Raw genomic sequence first — 27,848 nt, 5'->3', positions numbered from 1 at the left:
AACATTTAATGCAACTCTGCTGTGAATGATCGTGGTGAATCAAAGCTATTGTGAATGACAAACAATTTTGTGACTGACATTTCAAAAACGTAACAGATATAAAAAAAACTTGGCAACAAACGAACACACGACTTTTTTATTCGCATCGCGCATAATATTTTATTACATTTTAGTGCTAATAAAACAATATTTTCAAAAGAATTAAACTAAATGTAATTTACAATAATTAAACGAAATAAAAACATAAAATAGTCAGTGGAATTAATCGAAAATAAAGCTAATTGTTTAAAGAAAAAATCAACAAGTGGTGGAAATACAAAGCGGAATAAAAAAACAAAGTTGGCAAAGTCCACAAAACGAAAAAAATTGTGTATTAGAATTGTGGCTCAAAAGAAGTATTATAAAACGAGGTGATTATTCACTTTTGTAGAGAAATTTTTATATTAAAAAAAAAACAAAATTTTATGTGTTTCTTAAGTTAAAGCTCAAATATACTCTATACTCGTTGAAAAATCAGGCCAGTCATCAGCTACGGCAATATCAACATAATTTTTTTTACGATTCAAGACCAGCTTCATTGCTATAAAAATAAAATCTTATACAAACAAATCATCCATCTATACAACAGCTCGAATCCCATACAGCACATTTTGAAAAAAAAACACGACAAACATTGGGTTTCCTACCAACAACAACTATAGGGAATTATTAAGTGGTGCTATATGTTGTTTCAATAATTTGTGTGCTGACTTAAAAAATAACGAAAAAATATTGTCTTTGCAATTTGCTGATATTTTGGTTTCTATGACGTAAACTCGCGCAAAATACAAGGTAAGATAAAAAAACAAAATCTAACAAACCAGCTTTTCAACAAGACCAAAACTGATATCTTTCTGTTTTTTAAGATTTTTATTTCATAGAATTTCTTAGAATTGAGATTTTTGTGAAAATAGGGTTGAATTTGAAAGTTTTGTTTATAGGTATTTAAAGATCACAAGGAATTTTTCAAGTTTGTTATTCTGTTTTATTCCTTTTCACAATCATCGGTCAGGGCGTATACCAGATGGAAAAAGAAAATATAAAAAAAACAACCACATCTTGAACATCAAGATGATCTGCATTTTATCAACAGCAACAACAACACTATTAATAATAATGATAGTGAACATTTGCACCATGATTATCATCACCACTAGAGTGTGTATAGAAGAAGCATTTACGTTTTATTGGTGTTAATGTGTATGCTTGTTTGGCTTGTCTATTGTTGTTCAACGGTGTGTTGTTGTTGTTCTTTAATCGTGCATTTCCTTTTTTTCTAGTTTGTGTTTTGGTGGTTTTCTTTTTTTTTCTTCTATCTATAATATACCTTCTCCTTTCTCTTTACATTACACATTGTAACTCACCTCTATTCTAGTTCCCTTCATTCCTTCATATCGAATGAGAAATGTAAACAAAGAATTACAAAAACAAATGAATATAACAGTCAATGTAGTTGTTAGAGGAAAACACTTTTTTTTTCAAATGTAAACAACTTTGATGGAAAAACAATTTTTTTGTTTTGTTAAATTTTCCATAAATCTTTCATTTTATAAACTTCTTATAGTTTGCTAAATACGTATGTACGTTTGGAACTTAAATCATTATTTATTTAAATACTTTGTAATACCTACTACAAGTTTTTGTTTGTTGCAATTAATGACTTAATCCATTAGATATTAGATGGTTTAGACCTCATTGCATTAAAATGCATTTTTATGTATGTAGGTATTTATGTACTTGTTTGGTAATTAACGAATGTGTTAAAAAATCTATGCTTAAACCTGTTGTTATTTCTTGACCATATTCTTATTTTTCAGTTATATTTTAAAGTTATTTTGAATGTTTATTTTTTATTATTACTCAATTATGATTCATATACAGTTTAAAAAACTTAAAGTTTTCATACATAACGTCAGCAAATTCCGACCTACACTTTTACCTCAAAACGAATCTGTCTGTGCACAAGTTAATTTTCAGATTTTTTCCATTTATTTTAAACGAAATTTAAGAGCTTTATATTATACAAATTTTATTTTAAATTTAAGAATATTTTATAATTTAACAAATTAGTTAATTAAAAGAGTACTTAAAGAAATCTTAGACATTATTTGAATTGAATAATTAAAAATTTTACATAAAACTTAAATAATTACAATTAATTAGGTTACTCTGTAGGTAGTATGATTAGATAAGATTTTAAATTGAGGTTATGTAACTATGTATATCTTAAAGAATTAAAAAAAATATTTGATAACAATTTGAAGGTAAAAATTCTTTACTATTTTATCTCAGGAACATTGTGGTATTATTTTGATAAACGTGAAAATGTACCTATTAAGATATGATAGCTGAAAATGCTAATTTACGGTTAGTAAAAATGGCTAGACTTCAAAACCAAAAGAATAAAAGATTTTAATGCTACAAGGGTCAGATAATTTTATTAACAATTAAACTAAAGTTCCCATTGATTTGTCAATACCACAATTTAGAATACTTTTTATTTTCCATTTTCAGAATTTATTTAATTATGTTCTCATTTTTCGGATATTGGTCTTTTAATGTAATATTTGGAAAAATTTCGTTTTTTATTTAAAATAACGAAAATCGTTTTGCTGATTATTACGGGATAATAACGCAATCATAATTTAATCAAAGCTCAAAAAAAAAAATGCTCAGTTATATTTACAACTGTAAGATTTATAAGAAAAAGTCCCATAAATGATAAAAGTTAATTTTGCAACTCTTTTAATTCTATATATTGTGGAAAGTACATATAAATAAAATTCACAATTATTATCTTTTTTATTAGTATTAAATTCTTTATTTTCTGAATAAATTTATAAACGGTTACCAAGAGAACATATTTTGACAGTGCCTGTATTATTTTTGTAATAGTTCAACTGTTGTTGTTGATAGATTCTCCTGCTACATTTTAATATTAACATTTCATAGAACAAAATAACCACAATTATTTCCGTTCGATAAAAATATTAAATTGTATTTATTTCCTATTTATTAAAATAAGAATTGGGTGTAAATTTTAAAGAGGTGTAAAACAAATTCTTAAATCATATTCATAATTCATTTCATGTGTCATCGATGTTTGACTTTTTGTTTTCTTTTTACAGTATTTCTTATTTACACGTTATTTTTGTTAGATTTATAACTTGTTTCATTTTAACTTGTTGAAAATGTATAAAACGAAATCATACTTAACTTTGTAATTTGTTCTATGTCATTTAGAAAATTTTCAATAAAATATTATTCATATTTTTCTCTGCTAAACTAAAAGGTTATGGGCCCAGCAAATTGAGATTTTTTAAATACAATTTTAAATCTTGTAAATTTAACGAAAAAATAAATATAAAATAAAAAGAATTAACGAATTCTAAAAAAATGGCAGTTGGTCAAATTGAGAAATTTGAAAAGCTTGTTGGTTCGGAAAATTGGCTAACATGGAGTTTTGCTATGGAAACACAATTACGATTGGAAGGCTTGTGGAAATATGTAGATGTTGTTTTGGAAAACTACAAACCTGAAGAAGATGAAAAAGCAAGATGCCGTGTAATTTTAGCTTTGGATAAGTCACTCTATGTTTATGTTAGAGGTTGCGAAAAGACATGCCATGTATGGAAAGCTCTTAAGGATTTGTTCCAGGATTCAGGTTTGGACAGAAAAGTCGGGTTGTTACAAAAGCTATGCTCAATTCAATTGGAAGATTGTTCTTCAATTGAGGACTACGTATCTCAAATTGTAATTGCATCTCAAAAATTGGGATCAATAGGTTTTGTTGTAGATGATGAATGGTTGGGCTGTTTACTACTAAAAGGATTACCGGAAACGTATAGGCCGATGATAATGTCTCTTGGAAGCTGTGGTACAAAAATAACAGCTGATTCAATCAAGATGAAATTACTTCAAGATGTCAGAGTCGAAAGTTCATGTCATGCATTAGTTAGCAAGAAAGCGTTTCAAAAAAAGCAAAAAGGAAATGGATCTGAACGCAGATGTTTTGGATGCAATGGCTTAGGTCATTTTAAAGCTGATTGTCCAACCATAAAGAAAAAGAAAAATTTCAAGAATAGTACATCATTTTATGCATTGAGCGGTAGGTATGTGAATAATAAATCAAAATGGTACATTGATAGTGGTGCTTCGGCACATATGACGAAGGAGAAAGAAATTTTTAAGAAATTTGAACCATATGAAGGTGAAATAAAAACAGCAGGTGCCAATTCACTAAAAGTGAAATCAAAGGGCGATATTGAAATAAATATTTGTGGAGAATTTGGTAAATATGTAATACCGGTTAAAAACGTTTTATATGTTCCAGATATAACAGAAAATTTATTATCAGTGAGTCAAATGTGTAGTGCTGGTAATCGAATAGTATTCGATAAGAATGGCGGAAATATTTTTGGTTCAAATGGACAAATGATTGCAAGTGCTATATGTGAAAATGGTATGTATAGGTTAAATACGCCAAAATCCTATCAAGCATTTAATGCCAGTGGCAAAGACTCAATGGAAATATGGCATAAACGTTTTGCACATCTCTATTACGATGGTTTAAAGCAGCTAAGCAATGGTATGGTAATTGGTTTGGACTTTAATGTCAACTCTATGAATAAAGAGCTATGCCAAGGATGTACCGGTGGTAAACAATGTAAGATTAAATTTCCCAACGAAGGAAATAGAGCTTCAAAAATTTTGGAGGTAGTTCACACTGATGTCTGTGGACCCATGGAAGTAAATTCGCTTGGTGATAATCGGTATTTTGTAACATTCGTAGATGATTTTTCACGCAAAATATTTGTTTATTTTTTAAAAAATAAATCTGACGTTTTTGAAAATTTTCAAGAATTCAAATCTGTTGCAGAAAATCAAACAGAAAGCAAAATCAAAATACTAAGAAGCGACAATGGCACAGAATACATAAACAAAACATTTGAAGCTGCATTAAAGAAGTGGGGTATTCAACATCAAAAATCAGTACCATACAATCCTCAACAGAATGGATTTGCGGAACGTGTTAACAGAACATTAACTGAAAAGGCAAGATCAATGTTGTGTGATGCGGAACTTCCGAAGGAATTTTGGGCTGAAGCAGTGCAGACCGCTGCATATGTTGTCAACAGATCCCCACACAAACTATTGAAATGTACACCTCAAGAATTATGGTCAAAAAAGAAACCTAACGTAAGTCACTTGAAAATATTTGGATGTTTAGCTGTTTCACTTATACCTAAAGAAAAACGCAAAAAGTGGGATTCAAAATCAAGTAATGGTATTTTTGTTGGATATGGCATTAACATTAAAGGTTACCGTATATATGATATAGACAAAAAGATAGTCGTAACATGTCGAGACGTAAAATTCGATGAAAATAAAAAAGCTTTTTATTTATTACAGACAAAAGGAAAAGAATATTATTTTTTCAGTTGTGACAGCAAACAAAATGAAAACGTCCCTATGAATTCAAATAATCTTGATGATGAAGATAATAATTCCAACTTTAGTTCATTATCATTTAATTCTATTAATGAGAATGAAGTGGGGGAATGTCAAGAATCTGACCAAGTAGAATCAACTAACGATTCCAATAATATTGAAGAAACTTTAGACTCAAGTGAAACTACTGATTGTCAAATTGTAGAAACTGAAAGCTGTAATGAAGGTGCAGTGGGGGAATCCAATCCTAGAAGAAGTGAAAGACTAGCCAATAAAGAAAAAAGAACTTGGAATTGGTTAAGTTATTGTGCTGAACTTTCCAAAGAAGAACCAAATAGCATTGAAGAAGCTCTTTCATCAAGAGAAAACCAAAAGTGGCAAGAAGCTATTAATAGCGAATTATCGTCCATAGAAGAAAATAAAACATGGATAGTAGTTCCAAAACCCGATAAATGTAATCTAATTAAGACAAAATGGGTTTTCAAGAAGAAGAAGGAACAGGATGATTCAATTCGTTATAAAGCCAGGCTTGTAGTCAAAGGTTTCACACAACGAAAAGGAATTGACTACGAAGAAACTTTTTCACCAGTTGTCCGATATACATCAATACGTTATTTAATGGCTTTAGCTGCAAGATACAATTTGAAAATTGAACAAATGGATGCAGTTACTGCTTTTCTACAAGGTGATTTGGTGGAAAATGTTTATGTTGAAGCGCCATCAGTTGTGAAAGTTCCCAATGGACATGTTTTAAAGTTGCAGAAAGCACTTTATGGATTGAAACAAGCAAGTCATGTTTGGAATAATAAATTGAATGATGCTTTACAAAAATATGGTATGAAACGTTCTAAACTTGATCCTTGCATTTATTATAGAATTGAAGGTAACAAAATTACTTTTATGGCGCTTTATGTAGATGATATGCTCCTATTTACTAATGATATGGATTTTAGTCAATTATTTAAAACAAAATTAATGGAAAATTTCAAAATGAAATTTTTAGGTGAAGCAAAACGATGTTTAGGAATGCGAATAATTAAAACTGATGATCATATAACTCTGGATCAAGAAGAATATATTCTAAACATGTTGAAAAGATATGAAATGGAAAATTGTAATCCAATATCTACACCAATGGACCTTAATCAAAAATTTTCAAAATCCGAATGTGAAGATGATACAATGAAAAATGTTCCGTATCAACAAGCTATTGGTAGTTTATTATTTGCTGCTCAATGCACACGTCCTGATATAAGTCAAGCTGTCAATTTTTTAAGTAAATTTAATAAAGCTCCTTCCCGAATTCATTGGACAGCTGTGAAACGTATTCTTCGATATTTGAAAGCAACTACTCATTACAAGTTACATTTTTATACTAATGGTAATAATAATCTTATTTCGTATACAGATTCTGATTGGGGTAATGATTTGGAAGATCGAAGATCAGTTACTGGTTACGTTAATTTATTACAAAATGCAGCAATATCCTGGAATAGCAAACGACAACCAACCATTGCATTATCTACAACAGAGGCCGAATATATGGCGTTATCGGCAGCAGTGCAAGAAATCATGTGGCTAAGAATGCTGGAAAAGGAACTTAATTTTGAATTTAACGATCAAATTCCTACTAACATATGTTGTGACAACCAAAGTGCCATACACTTAGCCTCGAATGAAGTATATCATCCAAGAACGAAGCATATTGATATAAGGCATCATTACATAAGAGAAAAACGCCAATCAAATCAAGTTTCGTTTATTGGAATATCTACAAATGATCAACTAGCTGATTTTTTGACTAAACCCGTTTCTAAGGAAAAGCATTTACATTTTTGTAAACTTTTGGGATTGTTTTAAAGTAGATTTCGAGTGGGGGTGTTAGATTTATAACTTGTTTCATTTTAACTTGTTGAAAATGTATAAAACGAAATCATACTTAACTTTGTAATTTGTTCTATGTCATTTAGAAAATTTTCAATAAAATATTATTCATATTTTTCTCTGCTAAACTAAAAATTTTAAATCGTATTATACTTGTTAATGATAAATTTGTTTTTAAATGCTAATTAGCTAACCAATACTGTAATAAAACAACTTTTATATTTAAAAACTATTGTAGGCATATTTATATTTAGCATATTACGGTTAAAGTCCAATAGAATATCAAAATAAAATATTAATGAATGAGAAATATGTTACAATTCTGTTTAATACCATGGAGTAAACAAATTATTTGTTATTTATAGGAAAACTGTAACCGGTATTCTCCATATAAATAATACTGATACCCAAAATTTGATACGTCCAATTACAGCAGAATTTTTAAGAACAAAATCAATTTAATTTGATTTGAAAAATGATTTTTTGGTCATAGATAGATTGTTAATTAAAATTTAAATTTGTCCAAATTTTTAATTACCATTTATTTGATATACACCAAACAATTTTTTCACCAAAACTTTTTTCATAATTTTTTTTTACCATGAATTAATTACCTACAATTTTTGTTTTGAATCTTTTATCTTAAAGTATAATTTGGTGAAGATGATATCAAGTTGAGAGTATGTCTGGCAGTTTGCTAATAAATTTGGGTTTCCATTGTAGTTAGGACATTATTAAGAAGTTTAATATTTGGCGCAATATTTTGAGGTGCTCTGTTTGGTTTTAATACTTTATACAGTTAAAAAAGTACAATGGTAAAATAATTTGTCTTCGTTCTAATTCAAAATCCATTATTTTCAAAAAATAAATAATAATTCATATTTCATACCGATATAATAGCAAATAGCCTTCAACTGTTTTAATTTCAGGTTTAAAAATAGTCAAGCATTTGAAATCAAATCTGTATCAATTTAGCTTATTTCAAATCTTAGATCATCATTAATCCAAAAACAAGTTTTAAATATAATTTTTTAATAAAACAAGAAGACGTATGCATATTTCTGGATATGTAAGAACATTTTTAGGTTGTTCTTTTAGAGACTTCATAACACTTCGGAATTTATTGATGTTCTATAGGGTGATTAAAAGTGGATTGCCGTCTCAACTATGCTCTGAATTTTCTTTTTCTCGTTCTACAAGAAATCCTCAGGTTGTAATACCTAGAATACGGAGTACATTATTTGAGAAATCTTTCGTAGTGAAAGTAGCTCGTTGTTGGAATCATTTGCCTTTTGAACTTCGCATATTTTCTCACACGAATAATGTTTTTCGTCTGAAACTGCTGAGACATTTTGGTGGATTTTGAATATAGGCATACACATTTTCAACTACTTCTCTTTTCTTTTTTTTATATAATTGCTTTATTTGATTAGTGTTAAATTTAAGTTCATCTTGCTGCTATTTATGGGATAATCACTTTTATAAAAATATATTTTATTTCGTGGCTGGGGAGCCAATGTGATCAGTATTTTTAAGTTTAAGTGAAATTGAATAAGATTTTATTTGAATATATATATTTTATTTTATTTTTTAATGTATATTTATTCAGGTAATTTAACTATGTAATATAAGTTATTTTGGTCCAAAGGGACTTTTTATATTACTACGAATTTCAATAAATAAATAAATAAATAAAAAACAAATATGAGTGTAAATCAACATAAATACCAACACAGCATTAAGAATCGTTATAATTTTTCTATCTAATTTGATTCTAAGAAAAATTATTCATATACAAAATAAGCAGGGTTCCCTTTCACACCTTTATACCGCTATTGTTTATTACAAAATAATGATCGATCGATCATCTGCTTATTTTATAATAAATGAACTAATGCAGTTGTGTTATTTTATTTATTTGTTTTTTATTTTTTTTTTAATATTATTTCACTGTTTAGATTATATTTTTTTTTTGTTATTTTAATGGCTATGATGTCATTACAAAATGTATTGGTATTAAGTGTAAAAAATATTCCTAATGATTTTGTTTATACTACAAGTATTTGGAGATTCTTATTTTCAAATACATTTTATTTAAGCATTCAAACAAAATAAAAAAAAACAACCAAAAATGCATTAACTTTGGACTACTCTCTCATAATTCAATTTGCTCTATAATGACTTTTTAAATTGTTCTCTTAATTTCAAACATCAACAATATTTTACTGTTTGTATTTTTTTTGTTGTTTTCAAATAATCAATTTCAAAATAGTACGTTAAACCGTTGAAAGATAATGTTTTTTTTTTGGTGTGTAGTTGTTTTTTGTTTGTATTTGCTTCAGTGCACATTTTGAATAAGAAAAGTAATAAATAAAGTTGAGTGTAGCGTATACTTGTATTTAATACTTTTGTAATACAAATTTATTTCTGGCATGAATGTAGTACATACATATATCTGGTGCTAATATTATAAAACTTTGTTTTTATACGTATGCACATATTTTCATTATGATTATGTGCAAGAATGCGCATGCCATCGTAGTCAATTAAATATGGAAACAAACATCTATAGTTTAAAACTGGTATTGCACAGTGGTCTAGATTTAAGTTTTATAGATTATGCAAGATGTTGATCTTTAAACATGTTCTAGTATGTTTTGAAAAGGCCAAAAGTAATATCAAAAGTTAAACAAAAATATGGCTGAGATGCTAACAATGAATAAAATGCTTACTCATGCATTGTTGTTAATCTGATTAAAATGAGTGACGAGAAAAAAGTGCGTACATACTAAAATTATTAAATATTTTCAACAACCTGATTCCAATGTTATTAAACAGTATCGGGAGAACTTGTCCGTTGATAGAAAACCTGGTTCAATAAATAGAAAGCATTTTCAAATAAGCTCCCAACACATCCGGTAGGAAAGCAGTCCGGTTAGGTCAGTACTCGGACTTTTTGTACAAAAAGTTAAAGCCAATGCAGGTTTAAAAACATACAATGCCCAAATAGTTTCTGACAGAAACTCTGCTAAAAATTTAGAAGCCAAGGGCAGAGCACGGAAATTGGAGTAAAACGTATGTTCTGGAAAATATGTTCCTGCTCAATATTTTTATGTTGCTGATGCTCGAGGGAATGTTGTAGAAATGTTTAGGACCCAAAAGCAGAACAGCAATACGCAGTTGCGGCAAAAGAAGCCAAACATTTTGTAACAAATACCGAAATTTACATCAAAGAATGTTTACAAAAGACTTCTTAAATTCATAAATTAGAAATATAAAAATAATATTTTTCGAAACCGTAGATTTATTTGTTTTAAATGGCGAAGTTGATATACTCATGTACGTATGGCTGTTGAAATCAACTTTTCGAAGCCCCATATAACATAAATACATAATTGATATATTCCTGATTTGGTTGCCATCAGATTTTTGATTTTTAGATTTTTGTCCAATTTTTTTTATTTTTTTATTTGCAAAACAAAAAGCATTCAAGTCCAAAAACGTATTACATTTATTTTATATTATTTTAACATAATTTGGGAATTCAAAATTTTTTCTAATAAACAATTAAATGATCCAAAAGTATTTGTTTAACAAAACGTAAAAAAATTAATAAGAAGGATTAAATTCACTCGAATTGAAACTGAAATTGAATTGTACACTTTTAATTCTTTAATATAACGTATAGAATTTGTTTCAAGACTCCCTATCAGTGGTGGCACACCATTTGCGTAATTAATTTTGCATGAGAATAGTCACGGTAGCGTAATTTTTTCGATTTACCTTTCTCTGGGGCCATTTCAAAAGCCGGGATTTTGTGAACAAAACACAAACAGCTGATGCTATGTAAGATACAATTCGGCGCTGCATATGAAAAGAAAGACCTAATAATTTTAAAACAAATTCAACTAGGTATATTTAAAAAAAGCTATCAAATGATAGTTTGTTTTTTATTTTATTTATTCTGACCACTGTTAACAAACACAACAACCAGATAAACAAATTGATTCTCTCTTTTCTTACATGTTCATTCATTCATACGTTCAGTACCAGATGACTAGTAAACCAAAACAAAATTAAAAAAAAAAAACCAACGTAAACGTAAATAAAATAGCGGTAAAAATATACAAAATAAAAACAACAAAATTCAAAACATACTGTGATGGTGTGTACTTTAACTATACGTCCTAGCACTGAAATATAAGCAAAACTCCTCCTACACTACGCCACCCTACCCTACCTTAACTGCACTACCCAAAGCGACTAGACATATCAGCTGTGTTTTTTTTTTTGAGAATTTTTCAGCCATTTCCCTTTTTATTACTTTTACAAATCCAATACTCGTAGCTCAATAAAATTATATTTAAATTAAAAGTTATTTAAAAATCTTATTAAAATCATGCATATCTTTGCTTTTAGAATGTCTAAACATGAAAAAACAAAATCGGGTGGCCTACTGGAAAATTGGTTTGGTCGCCCCAAGACCAAAGGTGGCAACTACAGTACCGGCACTTTATCCGGCCGGCCAACGTCGGCGGAAGGTGATGCTGCTTTCGATTTGCAGGAATTGGAAAAAACCATACGAGGCCTCAGTGACTCTGAGGTGGATATTAAGTTTATGGAAATTCTAGAGGACATGAATATACCAAAAGATAAACGTGGTCCTCTGCTCTCCAAATCTATAACCGAAAGACAAAAAATGATTTTTATGCACTTAAAAGGTAAGTGGGCAAATTATAACCCTAAAGTATTGATACAACATTATTTTCGTTTGTTTGGCATTCCTTAGATAAGATTACATTTTTTTGTTGTTTTGTTTTCCATGTCAGTGCTAATTTTATTTTCTTCTTTTGTGTTGTCTTTTTTTGTTATTTATTATTAATATTTATACTGGTACCTTTTAGTTTGTATTTTCAATTGTAGCTCTTGAATTGTATGCAATAATTGAAAATAAATGTATGATTCATACAAGTTGGCTTTTTGCACTTGAAGATTATAATTTATATGTGTATACGCGTACAAGTTGCTGATAGAAGTTATAAACTAAAATAATAAATTAACTATACTGCCATTCATGTTGTTGAATTTGAATTTAAATTTTGTAATTAAAAAAACAAATTTACTTCCTAATGTACATACAAACACTGTGTTGCAAAAATGAGACAATGTCTGTTAAGGTTTTAGAAAATTGTCAATAAATTTTCGGAGCATTTTTGAAACTGGTTTTAGTTTTATACATCATTAAGTGATAACTATGTACAAAACTTATATTCCTTGTCTGAATATATTGATATTTTACATATTGATATTTTTACTTTTGCACCAAAGAAAAAATGTTTTATTATCAAATACTGTATGCCTCACCAATGAATATTTCAACATGATAATGACCCGGAACTAGTGATTCCAGATTAATTTTTTTTTCTCAATTGAAAACTTTGGTATCAAACTCGTATCCCACTAAGCGACCAAAAAGCTTTTCAAAGAAAAGACAAAACCAATGCTTTAATTTTTTTGATTTTGCAAAAAAAGTCGATTTTCTTTTTATTTTTTCGAAAGATTGAAGAAAAAGAGATCTAAACTTTTTGGGACAAATTTTACTAAGAACAATAAGTAATAAGTTACATGAATGAGAAAAAAATACCTGTTTTGCCAAAATGTCTAATTTAGACCCCCTCAGACAATCTCTTCACCGATCTGGTTGAAAAATTGTTTCTAAACTACTATCCAATAGGACTAACCTTGGTGCAAATTGCATCCCAATTGGAAGACATCGGTTTCAAAGTTGGTTCACTTGGCATAAAATCCTCATATGTATTATTATTTAAAAATATAGAATTACAATTAATTAAATATTTTCATTTCATTCTTTAAAATTTATTGAACTAAACTTAATTTTTATCGGTGACGATCGGTCCATAATTGGTCATCATAGCTGCCATATAAGTCCCACTTCCGAAAATCTCTTTAACGAGCAAAAATCTCTAAAAAATGTTGGTATAAGCATAGAATTGAACAGAAATAAGTTAAGTAAATTACACGACCTAATTTTTTGACGATAATTGGTCATAGTTCCCATATGGAAATTTTAAATGAGAAACTTTTTTTCTCATTTACTCAGTTTAGGGTATTATATGGCCGACCATACTTTCTTAATTGTATTAATTACAATTTGTTTTTTCTCGATATTAATTTGGATTTTTCTAAATTTCAACTTGAAATCGTGTAATCTAGCAGAGTTTCATTTGATGAAAAATTAATTTTCAAAAAATTTTATAATTTATTTTAAAGAACAAAATTAGCTCGAATAATTATTTAAATAATTTATGGTAACTTATGATTTAATTCGAATTATATAAAAAAAATCACAAAAAATTAAATTTTTTGCAGTTTCATTTGAGTCAAAATTTATATTCAAAAAATGTATTTAATTATTTAAAATATTGTATTAATTATTTTGATATACATAATTTGAATTATTGTGAACAAATTTAAAAAACACTGACGTGAAAATTAATACAATAATTTTTGAATTGTCGATAACAGATATTTGAGAACCTAGAAACAAATTTTATATTATAAATTGCATGTGATAAATTCTGGATTTAATTAAATATTGGAAAAATAACTTCAAATAAGTTGACGTTTGCTTTTTATAAAAAGACGAACAAATAATACAGTTAATTTGTATATGTAGCGTAACAAGAAGTCAATAAAACTGATTTGTCTATTCGATTTCTATTAATATGAACAAATTTAAAAATAATCGGAAGTTTTTGGCACAAATTCAGATAATGAAAGTGGTTTTATATACAAAATATATTAATACATTTCTATAAAAAAAAACCGTATTTTAAATATGTGTGTATGTAGGAAACACTGAACTTGGCAAGTACCTAAAGTTTAAATTAATATCAGTATTAATAGTTCTAAACACAAGCAATTTAAAACATAAACAAATGTTAAGTAAATACTCCTGGGCTTATAAAACCAAAAATTACATTTTATACATAAACTTTCTTATCAATAAATGATTGTTTAACCTCATTTAAACAAAATTCACATAAAATTGTTTAAAATCTACATTGAAAATCATACGTACATGTTGTTAAAGTAGATAAAAAACAACAACAGCTGCTTTACAATAAAATGACCTTGACTTTTATCGTTTAAAAAAAATACAAAAAATATACGTTACACTTGAAACAATAAAAATAAAAATATAAAGAAATTCTCCCAAAATAAACCAACACCAATCACAAACGTGTAAATAAAAGAGAAATAATATAAATTTTGCGATGACTTCAAAAATATACTTTTTTTAGATGTTTGTTTAAAATGTTGCTGCTTAATAATTTAATATACTAAATTTATTTTTAATATTTTTATACTAACTAAATTTAAAATGAATGCATTTTTATTTTTAATTCAATTTTATTATTTTTTGGTTTATTATATATGGAATTGAAAATGACAGCATGACAAAATACAAGTGGCAATATTAAATTGGTTTAGTTCGAATTTTGCAGATACACTACGGGAAATTTTTAATTAATTTATTACTGACATAGGTACAAATTTTGTTAGATATGGAATCATCAGATCAAAGATGATCCTTTGTATATTTAAAAATGTAATAAATTGGTATCGATTTGTAGTCAATAGTTCTTCGCTGATAGATATTAAAATAATTTTAAAGTAAATTTTAATTATTTGTGAGAATTTCATTGAAGCCTGAGAAATCGATTTGTTGTTTCATATTGCGCTTTTTTAATATTTTGCGATTTATATTGCATATTTTAAATATAATTTGTTAATGAACAAAATCTTTTTGTATCTTTTCATATTTTTTCTATTTATTTATTTCAACATTTTCATTTTATAGTAAATCGATGTTCACAAGTTGTTGTATTCTACAACTTTTTTTGTAAAAAAAAAATACAAAAATGTATTTACTTGTTAATAATTATTTTGATTTATTTTAGCCATACTTCAATATTTATCTATTAAATTAACAAAATAACGCCCAGTTACAAATGAGTTGTTCAAATCTTATACTTTCTTTGCAAATGTACCGTAAAACTTGTACATTTTTGACATGTAGTCATTCAGGGTAAATACAGCATGTGTAGGTAGTTTATAATTTATATCAATAATTTTAAAATAGATTTATTTGATATTGTGATTAATGTCTTCCCATTTTCTCCTGGTGCTTATTATTTCATATGATTTTTGAACACAAAACAAATTGTTTATATATAAAAGTATATATTTTTTTTAAAAGTATTTTATACATATAAAGAAACAAATTAAACAAAGTGCTGAATACAATAACAACAAGAACAGCAATATTAATATTTTTTGCGTTTTTATTTGTTGACACTGAAATGTCAAATTTTTATATAACTTTTAAACGTACGAAAGTGTAGTATGCATTAAAAGACAATAAATAATATTTACATATTCTGGTAACGTATTGTCGGTAGAGGTAGTATTTTTTATTTATTAGAGGAGAAACAGGTAAATAGACAAAAATTTTTTTGTTTGAAATAATTTGTATCACATTAATATAAAATATTACGGAAATTACTGAGGAATATGACTAAAAAATCGAAAATAGAAATTATAATATTAAACAAAAGTATGCATACTAAAATGCATTTTTAAATTAGTAAAATTTTTATAGAAATAAATGAACAATATTATTTGTATACTTGTTGGAGAATATACAGTTTATTTTATTGCCTAATAAAGAAATTATACAATTATGATTCATTTTTATAAACAAAAAAATATAAAAATGACTTGCTCCCAGTTTGAGGGTTAGTTTATTAAAAAAAGGTTTGCCGTTAACAGCATTTGTATACCCTACAATATTATTAGCTTTTTAAAAATTTGCCGCTCATTAATATTATAAATTTATGGAGGAGCTCTTAAGTTCTAAGATTTTTTAAGTTTCGATTTTTAAAAAGTTAATGAACTTTTGACTTTTTTAAATTTTAGAATAGTCGACTTTTGGTAATTTATGAAAAGTCCACTGCTCCACGATGTCAAATTTTGGAAGAGAAAATTGTTCGAAAATAAAAAAAGATGCAAATTTGAGGTTATGAAATAAATTAGCTGCCAAATTATGAAATGTCAACAATTGAACTGTCATTCACACTTGGTAAATTTTTAACATGGCTCCCAACACTCGTGAATAACCTAAATTAAAGGAAGGAGTTAATTACATTATTAGTAGAGTTTTAACTTGGTCTTCTGAAAATGGATTTAAACTTAATTCAAGAAAGACTAAATTAATGGGATTTGGTTTCCGAACTGATGATATGGATATTACACTTGATGGCACATGTATTGAATTTGTAAATAGGATGAAATGTCTCGGTGTCTTGATTGATGATCACTTAAATTTTAAAGCTCATATTAACAGCATTTCTTCCAGAATATCATTTTTATTGAGAAGGTTATATTCACTTGATATATATCTTCCATTTTCTATTAGAATGCGTGTCGCTAATGCTTTATTGATGCCACATATTTTGTATTGTATAGAAGTATTTTCTGGTACTACGGGTCGTGAATTTGCTACATTTAAAATAATTTTCAATAGAATCGTGAGATTTGTCTTTCATTTGGGAATACGTCACCATGTAACTCCCTTTATGGACAGATTCCTTCGATGTTCATTTCATAATTATGTAGCTATAAGGTTATTAATATTTTTTTACAAGATTTTTGTAAACGGTTTCCCTGATTATATAGTAGACAACTTTCATTTGATAAACTCTGATAGGAACCCTCAATTTTTATATCCACTTTTTCATTCCGCAATATTTGAAAGATCATTCCAGATAAGATTATCAAGAATATGGAATACACTACCTAGGGATCTAAGATGTTTCTCATCTTCGCCTTATACCTTTCGAAGAAAACTAATGAATTATGTAATTACACATGATTTATAATTTTTTCTCCTTCTCTTTAACTATTCCTCAAAATTTGAAAGATATGCACTTTCATGCATTATAATTTTTTTGTTTTATTATTATATAATGATTTAAAAAAAGGGTCTGATAACTATATTTTTTATTTTTTTTATTAAATTATATATACATTTATATTTATTTTTATGTTTGCATAAAAGAAAAAAAATGTTAATAATTTTGTAATTACTTGTTTTTAACTATTTTTATTTATACTATTTTTGTTAAAAGTTAATATATTTAATTATTTTATATATAATATGAAAGTAAATTTTTAATTAGGCTTAAGTTCATTTTTATTATAATTTATTTGTAATAATTCAAAGAATATCACTGAATACTAAAATTTTAGACAATTGGCAAATTGGAATGCATTTTCTACCCTGCCAAGGGCGTCATCAACAATCTTCATTGTCAAGGTCTATTTGTAAATATCATCTATTTAACTTACTATTATTAGGAAATAGAATATGGGAAGCGTAATTCATATTTATATTATTTGTAAATTAGACGAAATTCCAAATATTTTAACACAAAAACATTCATAGCTAAAATTGTTAACCAAAGGTTGACTACAGCAACACTAATAAAATGATAAATTTGTAATAATAAGAATACACATATATAATAAAAATATTTGGAATTTCGTCTAATTTACAAATAATATAAATATGAATTACGCTTCCCATATTCTATTTCCTAATAATAGTAAGTTAAATAGATGATATTTACAAATAGACCCTGACAATGAAGATTGTTGATGACGCCCTTGGCAGGGTAGAAAATGCATTCCAATTTGCCAATTGTCTAAAATTTTAGTATTCAGTGATATTCTTTGAATTATTACAAATAAATTATAATAAAAATGAACTTAAGCCTAATTAAAAATTTACTTTCAAATTATATATATAAAAAAAGGTTCGAATAATTACCAAAAATCTATAAAATTTAATTATTTTATTTAGTAGCTTTTATTAGCCATTAATGGCCCCTAAGGCTTGGTTATATAAATTGAAGAAAAATAAATAAAATATTTATTATACAAAAAAAAAAAAAAAAATTGGGTAAAATTTTACACTTTTCTTTCACATTTTAAAATCTCAGCCTCCTTCAGAGACCGCTGCACGTAATTTAATCGCTGAATTTAAGGCTCACGGTACTGTAGCTGACAAATAGCCCAAAACAATACGTTCGGAAGTAGTGATACAAACAAAGCAAGTGTTGAGCCAGGAATAATCAGTGGCACTTTGGGCAGCATTTTGTATAAAGATATTCATCATGACGATATTAAAGTTTAACTCGTTCACGAATTAAAGCGCACAGAATCATAATATTTCATTATTAATTATCATATTTTTAACCTGCCCAAAATTGTGTACTTTGCGCACAAGGTTTACATGGACAGACAGACGGACGGACATCATTAAACCTTGTGCGCAAAGTACACAAAGTTTTGCTCCTAATAAGTTTTATATATACGGAATTCTCGTCACCAAATTTTATTATGATCGGTCCATAATTAGTCATAGCACCCATATAAACCCGCTTCCGAAAATCACTTTAACGTGTATAAATCTCCTAAAAATGTTGGTATACACATAAAATTCAACATTCATAACATTCATATAGACATAATTCACACGACCTGTTTTCATGGTGATCAGTCCATAATTGGTCGTAGCTCCCATATAAGGCCCACTTCAGAAAATCACCCACGAATATGAAATATTGAATTTTAAAAGAAAAATGTTTTTGTTCATTTACTTAGTGTATGCTTTAGTTAAACAAGTGCGAGAAGGTCACACTAGAATTTTTTATACAATCGAACGCTTCAGATACGATATTCGTGGGATAATGGACTGCATTGTGTCGGCAATCGATTTTAGTAGGGCTTCCATGATTTCGTTCACTGATAGAGAACGTTGGCTTGAATTCGACCGAGTGTTTCAGCGATGTGCGGTATTCACAGATGGTTCAAAATGGAAAGAGGAAACAGGAGCCGTGGTCTTCATTATGAAGATTTATCGTCATATAGACTTCCCATGGCATTAGACAGCCATTAAGTTGGATCCAAACTAGTTAGACAGTGCAATGAGATTTGGTATGAACCCACAGGTCAGGGCTCTTTATTGAGTTCAGATGAGGCGATATCGCCGATCTGACATTTTTATAGAGAGATATCCGAAAGTTATTCGAGTGCGACCTACTGATCCTGGAGCAAAAGACCGGACTGTAGGGCGTCAAGCTGGATACATTACCAAGCTGATCTTAGGGTTAGACAATTACGGCTCATTGCCGAGTAAGAGACAACAGCACTAAACCTTTATGTTTATTCTTTTATACTTCTATTCTATCCTCAAATTGCACATGTGCACACAACCCTTCGTAACCTAACCTAATGCAACCTCCAATTTACATTATTTTTTCACTAAAGAATTTTATAACTTTTGTATTGAATATTATTGAATTTGGTTTAACCAACAACTACCGCGATTTGTTAAATAGTCAATTTGTTGTTTGTTATAAACATAATCTTAACAGCAAAATAAATAAAGATTTAGATCATAATATAATAAAAATATCACACCTATATATTTAAATTCCAATTGATTAATTTCTAAACTAACTAAAGTCATATTTAGAAATTATATTTCTAATAACTACACACTAAAAAATACCATAATATTCTAAAAAATTCCAAAAAATGTTCATCTTTTTAGGCAAAAATTCCCTAGAACATCGAGCAAATTCAAAATTTGAAAAACCCTTAGATTACATAGAGTACCTGCGCAATGGAGAACATAGTGAAAATAAAATTTATGCCTGTATCGAAAGTTTACGCGTGGCGCTCACAAATAATCCGCTGTCGTGGATTAAGGAATTCGGCGAAGATGGCATCGATGAAATTATCAAATTACTTAGACGCTGTAAGCAAGAGCAACGTATCGAGCTGGAATGCATAAAATGTTTGAAGGCGATTATGAATAATACATGGGGTCTAAACCTAGTACTTACACCCGATCAACATACTGTAGTATTACTTTTGGCACAATCGTTGGATCCGCGCAAGCCTAGCACCATGTGTGAAGCGGTCAAGTTGTTGGCTTCATTCTGTTTGGTACACGATCGTAATGGTTATGACAAAGTATTAAGAGCGATAACAACAGCCGCCTCAACGTCGTACAAGTCTAGTGAACGTTTCCGGCCCATAGTGGATGCTTTGTTTTTGGACGATAAATTCGATCCACGTAGAGAGCTGGCATGTCATAGTTTAATTTTTATTAATACTTTAACAAACACACACAGTGACTTGAACTTTCGTCTGCATTTGCGATGTGAAATTATGCGTATGGGCTTGTATGCCAAGTTTGATAGATTTAAAGAAATCGTGGAGAAAAGTAATAATGATGCTTTGAAGCAGCATTTTAAAATCTTCAATGAAATTCGTGAAGATGATTTTGAAGAGTTTACCCAACGTTTCGATAATGTCACCTATAATATGGATGATGTTACCGACTGTTTTGATGTCATAAAGAATATTGTCACCGATACGCCATCTGAACCTTATTTCCTATCGATATTACAACATTTACTCTATATACGTGATGATTTCTATTATCGGCCAGCCTACTACCAGCTAATTGAAGAGTGTGTGTCACAAATTGTTTTTCACAAACTTGGTGATCCCAATTTTGAAAATCGCGACTTTCATATTGATTCTTCGCTGCTTTTGGACGACATTGTGGAGAAGACGAAAGCCAAAGAGACCAAGCGTTCCGAGGAGTATGAAAAGAAAATAGAAGAATTGGAAATTGCCAAACAGGAAGCGGAGGCAAAGGCGGCTCATTTAGAGGAAAAAGTTAAATTGATGGAGGCGACTGGAGTTGTGGCTCAATCGCCAAATAAATTGCCAAAGGTAAATATACCATTACCTGGTGGTGGGGGTGGTGGACCACCACCTCCTCCGCCGCCACCAATGCCGGGTATGCCCAGAGGTGCCGGTGGTCCGCCTCCACCTCCTCCTCCTCCAATGCCCGGTATGGGTGGTCCAAGACCACCACCACCTCCACCCATGCCTGGTATGGGTGGACCACCAGGGCCACCACCTCCACCTATGCCAGGCATGCCCGGCATGGGAGGTCCACCACCGCCACCCATGCTTATTCCTATGGCTCCCGTACTCCCGCATGGCTTGAAACCCAAGAAAAAATGGGAAGCTAAGAATCCTATGAAACGTGCTAACTGGAAAGCCATTATACCTCAAAAAATGTCAGAAAAATCCTTTTGGGTTAAATGTCAAGAAGATAAATTGGCCACAGATGATATGCTGACAGAACTTTCGCTCAAGTTCTCTTCGAAGCCGGTAAAAAAAGATCCCAAAGATTCCGTGGATAAGCCGACAACATTGACAAAGAAAAATATTGACTTAAGAGTTCTCGATGGCAAGGCGGCTCAAAATCTTTCTATACTCTTGGGTGGTTCACTCAAACACTTGTCATATGAACAAATCAAAATATGTCTTTTACGCTGTGATACCGACATTTTGTCTTCCAATATATTGCAAAATCTTATACAATACTTACCACCGCCAGAGCAATTGAAACGTCTACAGGAAATTAAAGCTAAAGGAGAACCTCTGCCGCCCATTGAACAGTTTGCAGCTACTATTGGTTTGTATAAATAATTTCTTTTTTATTTCATTTAATAACTAATTTGTTCTTTTTTAGGTGAAATAAAACGCCTCTCGCCCCGTCTACATAATCTCAATTTCAAGCTTACCTTCGCCGACTTGATGCAAGATATAAAGCCCGACGTTGTGGCTGGCACTGCTGCCTGTGAAGAGGTGCGCAATAGCAAGAAGTTCTCAAAAATCCTAGAACTTATATTACTCATGGGTAATTACATGAATTCTGGTATGAAAAATGATCCGGCGTTTGGTTTTGAAATCTCCTATCTGACCAAATTGACCAACACAAAAGATGCCGATAACAAACAAACGCTGCTGCACTATCTGGTCGATGTGGTGGAGAAGAATTTCCCGGATGCTTTAACATTCTACAACGATATGACACATGTCGACAAGGCGTCACGTGTCAATTTAGATGCCATACAAAAGTCAATGAGACAAATGACTTCTGCTGTTAAAAATTTAGAAACCGATTTGCAAAACAATAAAGTGCCACAATGTGAAGATGATAAGTTTAGTGAAGTGATGGGTAAATTTGCCGTAGACTGTAGGCAGCAAGTGGATGTGCTGGGTAAGAGTTTTTTTATCTTTTATAATACCCCTCACCACGAGTTTTCCACCCTGGTACATACAAATAAGTATGTCATTCCGTTTGTAATTTCTATATTTTTCATTTGCGATCCCATAAAATATATATATTTTGGATTGTTAATACCAGAGTCTATATAGCCATGTCCGTCTGAATGATACATAAATATATCCGCTGTAGTCCAACTTAGGATTACTATTTAAAATCACGAAAATCGGCCCATAGATTTCAGATTTTTTCACTAAAATTTTTTTCTTGAACAATTTTTTCACACCAAATTGTTTTTATCCCAATTTTTTGTTTCCATTTTTTATTAACACAATTTTTTAAATTAATTTTTTACCAAAAAAATAGTTTTTTAACCAAAAATAGTTTATATTAATTTTAAATTAACTTTGCTGAAGGTATATAAGATTCGGCATAGCCGAATATGCTATCTTACTTGTTTTACAATAATTTGTTATTTTTAAAAGTTGAAAGCTAAATTTTAGCTATATATTTCTCAAATCTTTTTAATCCTTTTCCTTTATAATCTAGGCAAAATGCAAGTACAAATGGAAAAACTGTACAAAGATCTGGGTGAATATTTCGCCTTTGATCCCAGCAAATATACAATGGAAGAATTCTTTGCTGATATTAAAACCTTCAAAGATGCCTTTGTTCAGGCCCACCAAGAGATTATACGTCAACGCGAGGAGGAAGAGAAGAAACGACGCATGCAAGAGGCCAGAGAACAATCGTTGCGCGAACAACTGGAGAGACAACAACGTAAGCTGGCCTTAGTCGATATGGATGCGGCCCAAACGCAAGAAGGTGTTATGGACAGTTTGCTAGAAGCATTACAGACAGGTTCCGCCTTCGGTAACCGCAACAATCGCCAACAGCGAAGACAACGACCGGCCGGTGCTGAGAGACGTGCGCAACTAAGTCGTTCGAGATCGAGAACAAGAGTTAATCCAGGTGCTCTGGTGACGCGAGAAATGCTCAGTAATGAAGCTTTAATGGGTTCTGCATAATAACTTATTCCTAACTTTACTCTAATAAATATCATGTATATAGAAAAGAAAAACAAAAACACAATGCCACTTCATAGACATTTAAGTCATTATAAAATATAAAATTTTACTTTTAACTACTACTTACTACTATACCTACTATAAATGGATCTATTATGAACGATTTTCGTTAATTACTTAACTTAACCAATAATCGATCTTTAACTATTCTTTATAACTTTATAAATATATACATATATTTTTATACATCGAAAAATGTACTTGTAAAATAAATAAATAAAAAAGTACTCATTTTTTATTTATACAAAAACAAAAACAACTTACTAAGACTAAATTGTTCTACTAAAGATTTCTTTTATTTTTCTGTTTCTTCAAACAAAAATTCTTTTTTTAATTATGCATTTGTAATTGTTTGCATTTTTATTTTAATATATTTTTATGTTGCATAGTTGTAGTTTTATTTTTTAAATTTCTTATTTAAAAAAAACATTGTTCTACTCAAAATGTTAACTCAAATTTTATGCTTTTTTAGTTTAAACTCTGGTATTTACAATAGCTGTATTTTTTAAAAAAAGATTATTTTTTATGAGATTTCCACTTGTATTCCCCAAATAACTCCTATGATTTTGTATCTACTTTTCCGTTATTTTTTTAAAGGAGTTTTATTTTTGAATGCCAATGTTTTTTAACTGCATTTGAGTTTTAATTTTTTCGTGTTTTTAAAAAGGCATGTAGGTTTTAATTTATAATAAAAAAATGTGTTAATAATTTTTATTTCTATTAATTTGTGAGGAATAAAATTCCACATAAAAAAATAAATCATAAACTGAAAATAAAAAAAAAAAAAATTTTAATTTAATTTCGAATCGATAACTAACTGGGGTATCCACGCGCAATAAACTTGGAAATAATTATGTGCTCAACTGTAAAATCATTTTTAGCACCATTATGTTGACGTGTGAACAGCAGATATGTACATACATTTGCACATACATACATATACAGCCCAAACATGAATAAAAAATCAGTCGGAGTTTTTTCCCATTTTCCCTATTCAAATGGGAAAAGGGTAAAAACTCCCGCGGATTTTTTATTCATGATTGGGCTGATAGATATTACGAAATTGTTCAAACTTTTTTGAAGAAATAATGTTCAACATAAACTGTCAAATTAGCTTTTTTTTCTCTTAAAATAGTGTTATTAATTTGTAAAAACAAAACAGAACAAAATTAATATTGTCAAATAAGATAAAATTAGCAGAAAAATCTAGAAAGAAACAAAAATAGTCGTAAAAATAAGATATTACTAAAATAAATTTCTTGAATACGTGTTCTCTTCCCCTTGAACATAAGTTGAAAATAAAGTTCCTTTATCCCTCCGACGTTATATTTTATGTTAAGAAATAAAAATTATACGTGGAGATGCCGGTAATGATGCACAGGGAACCGTTGGGTTGTAAAGGGTTTATGCAATTGTGTACGATGTGAAATCGAAAACGGATAATGTCAAATCCGCAACATAATCGACCCACAAATTTATTTGAATGAAGAAGCAGTCGAGTATTGTTTGTTTTTTATATTTTGTGTAATAGCTATTTACAATTTTCGTGCTCATGTTGACAAGGTCTGCCATCTGATTTGATCCGATATATTTACAAACCATTTTATTAACAGATTTCGAGAAGCTCACTTTTGGTTGTCCAAAATCTTAGTCGATAATTGACCCGTCAGTATCATTACACTTCGAATTCCTTGTTCGAATTATCAATGTCATCAATGCTGATGTCAACGTTTTCAAGCACTTTCGACATCAACAATTGAACTCCTCGAAGTGTATTGTCATCCGCTCAGAAAACTTAACTTTTTAGAGAAATTCGGTTAACTTAGAGCTAGTTTCTGGGATAAAGAAAAACTACATTCTTTGTTTAAACCTAAATTAAACTAAAAATTGTGTTTCTCACTTATTGTTTATTTACTATATAATCTAGGTTTAACTGAGCATCACATATTTACGAAATAAATTGTTTTCATTGTTAAATTTCACGAAAATTGAACAATCCAGTTCCTTTTGACTTCCCGAATTTAACCGAATGGTGTGAAAGTACATGGATGTGTGCATTTTTTCGCAGGGTGTACTTTTTGAGTTTTTTATAAAAACAATCCTAACTGTTGAAAATACAGGGCGACACAACATGACAAGAAAGTGTAATTTCACTGTGCGACGTTAAATTCCAAAAATGTAACATTGTTCACTTAAACAATAACATGTTTTAATTTTTGTTAAGATTAAAAAAAGTGCAGACATAAAAATGTTTAGCATTTTTAATTTCAGTAATGTTCTGACAGGGTAACATGCTTAAATTATTAATTTATCTAATTCAACAACCATGTGTATAACAGTTATTAATTGGATTTTGAGTTACTCTGTGTCGAGATGTCCCAAAACGTATACAGCTGTGCATGAACATTATAACGCAAAGTGTTATAAATGAACATGATAATACAAATTTTCTTCAAAAATTAGAAAAAAACTCTAAATTTGCGCCATACTGCCAACAAATTGCATTAAAAAACGTCAAGCAAATATGCTTTTTCGAACGCCAAACTTTTAATTTGATGCAGTGATTTAGTTTTTGAAATTTGGAAAATACATACATACTCCCCAAATCACAAAGAATACATGCATTTATAAAATAAAATTATGTAGCGATGTATTTTAACAAAATAAAAATGTTTATTTTTTTAACTTTTCAACATTAATTTAAAAATTTAGTTTTCAATATCTAGCATCTGAATATAAAAATGTTTATTTTTTTAACTTTTCAACATTAATTTCAAAATTTAGTTTTCAAGCATCTGAATAATTCCTTGAAAGTCTGACTTCTGTATAAAATAAGCTAAACATAATCGATGTACACTACCATAGTGGGGTTGGTATATTGGGTTAGTGGTGATGTTTGTAACGTGATCAAAATTTAGCAAAAACTTTTTTTTTAATTCTAAACCCCGATTAATTATTTGCACGATTAACCGATTAAACCGGAAACCCGATTAATTGAATACCCTAATAGATATCCGAACTAAATTCAGCTCAAATAAATTTATATAAATATGTTAAAAAGGAAGAAAAGGAAAAGGAAGATATTTCAAAGATCTTTGCAACGACGTATACAAGATCATAGTAAGTTGGGCCTACAATGGGTCAAAATCGGAGAAATATTTTTATACCCTTCAATTTCGTGAGAAGGGTATATATAAGATTGTCATTCCGTTTGTAATTTCTACATTTTTCATTTCCGACCCTCTAAAGTATATATATTCTGGATCCTTATAGATAGCGGAGTCGATTAAGCCATGTCCGTCTGTCTGTTGAAATCAATTTTCTGAAGACCCCAGATATCTTCGGGATCCAAATCTTCAATAATTCTGTCAGACATGCTTTCGAGAATTTTGCTATTTAAAATCAGCAAAATCGGTCCACAAATGGCTGAGATATGAGGAAAAAACCAAGACAACCTCGATTTTTGACCTATTTTTGACCTATATCTGGATTACTAAGACATTAATATAGACAATATGGATATCTAATGATAGATATTTCAAAGACATTTGCAACGACGTATATAAGACCATAGTAAGTTGGACCTACAATGGGTCAAAATCGGAAAAGAATTTTAACCCGATTTTTTTTTCACAAAAAAAAATTGAAAAAACAAAAAAAAAAATTTTAAAATTTAAAAAAAAAAAATTTTTAAATTTAAAAAAAAAAATTTTAAAATTAAAAAAAAAAAATTTTAAAATTTAAAAAAAAAAATTTTAAAATTTAAAAATTAAAATAACAATCGAAAAAATTTTTTTTCCAAAAAATTAAAAAAACAACTGGACAAAATATTAAATTTTGTTTACCTAAAAAATGTTGAAGTATAATTTGGTGAAGGGTATATAAGATTCGGCACAGCCGAATATAGCACTCTTACTTGTTTAACCTGAATTTTTTTTCACCAAAAGTTTGTTTTCGCTAAATATTAAAAAAAAATTTAAAATTTAAAAAAATTAAAAAAAAACAATTAAAAAATTTTTTTTTTCCAAAAAATTAAATAAAAGCACTTGTAAAAAAAATAAATTTTGTTTACCTAAAAATATTTAAACTTTTTATTTTGAAGTATAATTTTGTGAAGGGTATATACGATTCGGCACAGC

General features: G+C 29.0%; 1 protein-coding gene across 2 annotated transcripts; it reads left to right on the top strand.

The window, feature by feature from the left end:
• The first annotated feature begins 108 nt into the window (after positions 1 to 108).
• Positions 109 to 23,968, top strand: dia (diaphanous related formin 1). Of its 2 annotated transcripts, none has more exons than XM_065502586.1 (5): positions 109 to 831; positions 11,794 to 12,095; positions 20,078 to 22,027; positions 22,085 to 22,615; positions 23,171 to 23,968. In XM_065502586.1, the coding sequence occupies exons 2-5, from the start codon at positions 11,795 to 11,797 to the stop codon at positions 23,647 to 23,649; spliced, it is 3,261 nt and encodes a 1,086-aa protein (XP_065358658.1). In that variant the 5' UTR covers positions 109 to 831; position 11,794; the 3' UTR covers positions 23,650 to 23,968. The 2 variants fall into 2 exon arrangements, with proteins under 2 accessions (XP_065358658.1, XP_065358659.1); XM_065502587.1 differs by lacking the exon at positions 109 to 831 and adding an exon at positions 11,516 to 11,539.
• The last annotated feature ends 3,880 nt before the right edge of the window (positions 23,969 to 27,848 follow it).

The sequence above is a fragment of the Calliphora vicina genome, chromosome 2, assembly GCF_958450345.1.
Source record: "Calliphora vicina chromosome 2, idCalVici1.1, whole genome shotgun sequence".
Lineage (NCBI taxonomy): Eukaryota > Metazoa > Arthropoda > Insecta > Diptera > Calliphoridae > Calliphora > Calliphora vicina.
Note: the sequence above shows the minus strand (reverse complement) of the source record. Positions and strands in the feature narration are given on the sequence as shown.

Bases quoted from the DNA above. Each gene is read 5' to 3' on its own strand.
- dia (XM_065502586.1), top strand. From the start codon at position 11,795: ATGTCTAAACATGAAAAAACAAAATCGGGTGGCCTACTGGAAAATTGG. The intron at 12,096-20,077 runs GTAAGTGGGCAA...TCATCTTTTTAG, and splicing joins GATTTTTATGCACTTAAAAG to GCAAAAATTCCCTAGAACAT. The intron at 22,028-22,084 runs GTTTGTATAAAT...GTTCTTTTTTAG, and splicing joins ACAGTTTGCAGCTACTATTG to GTGAAATAAAACGCCTCTCG.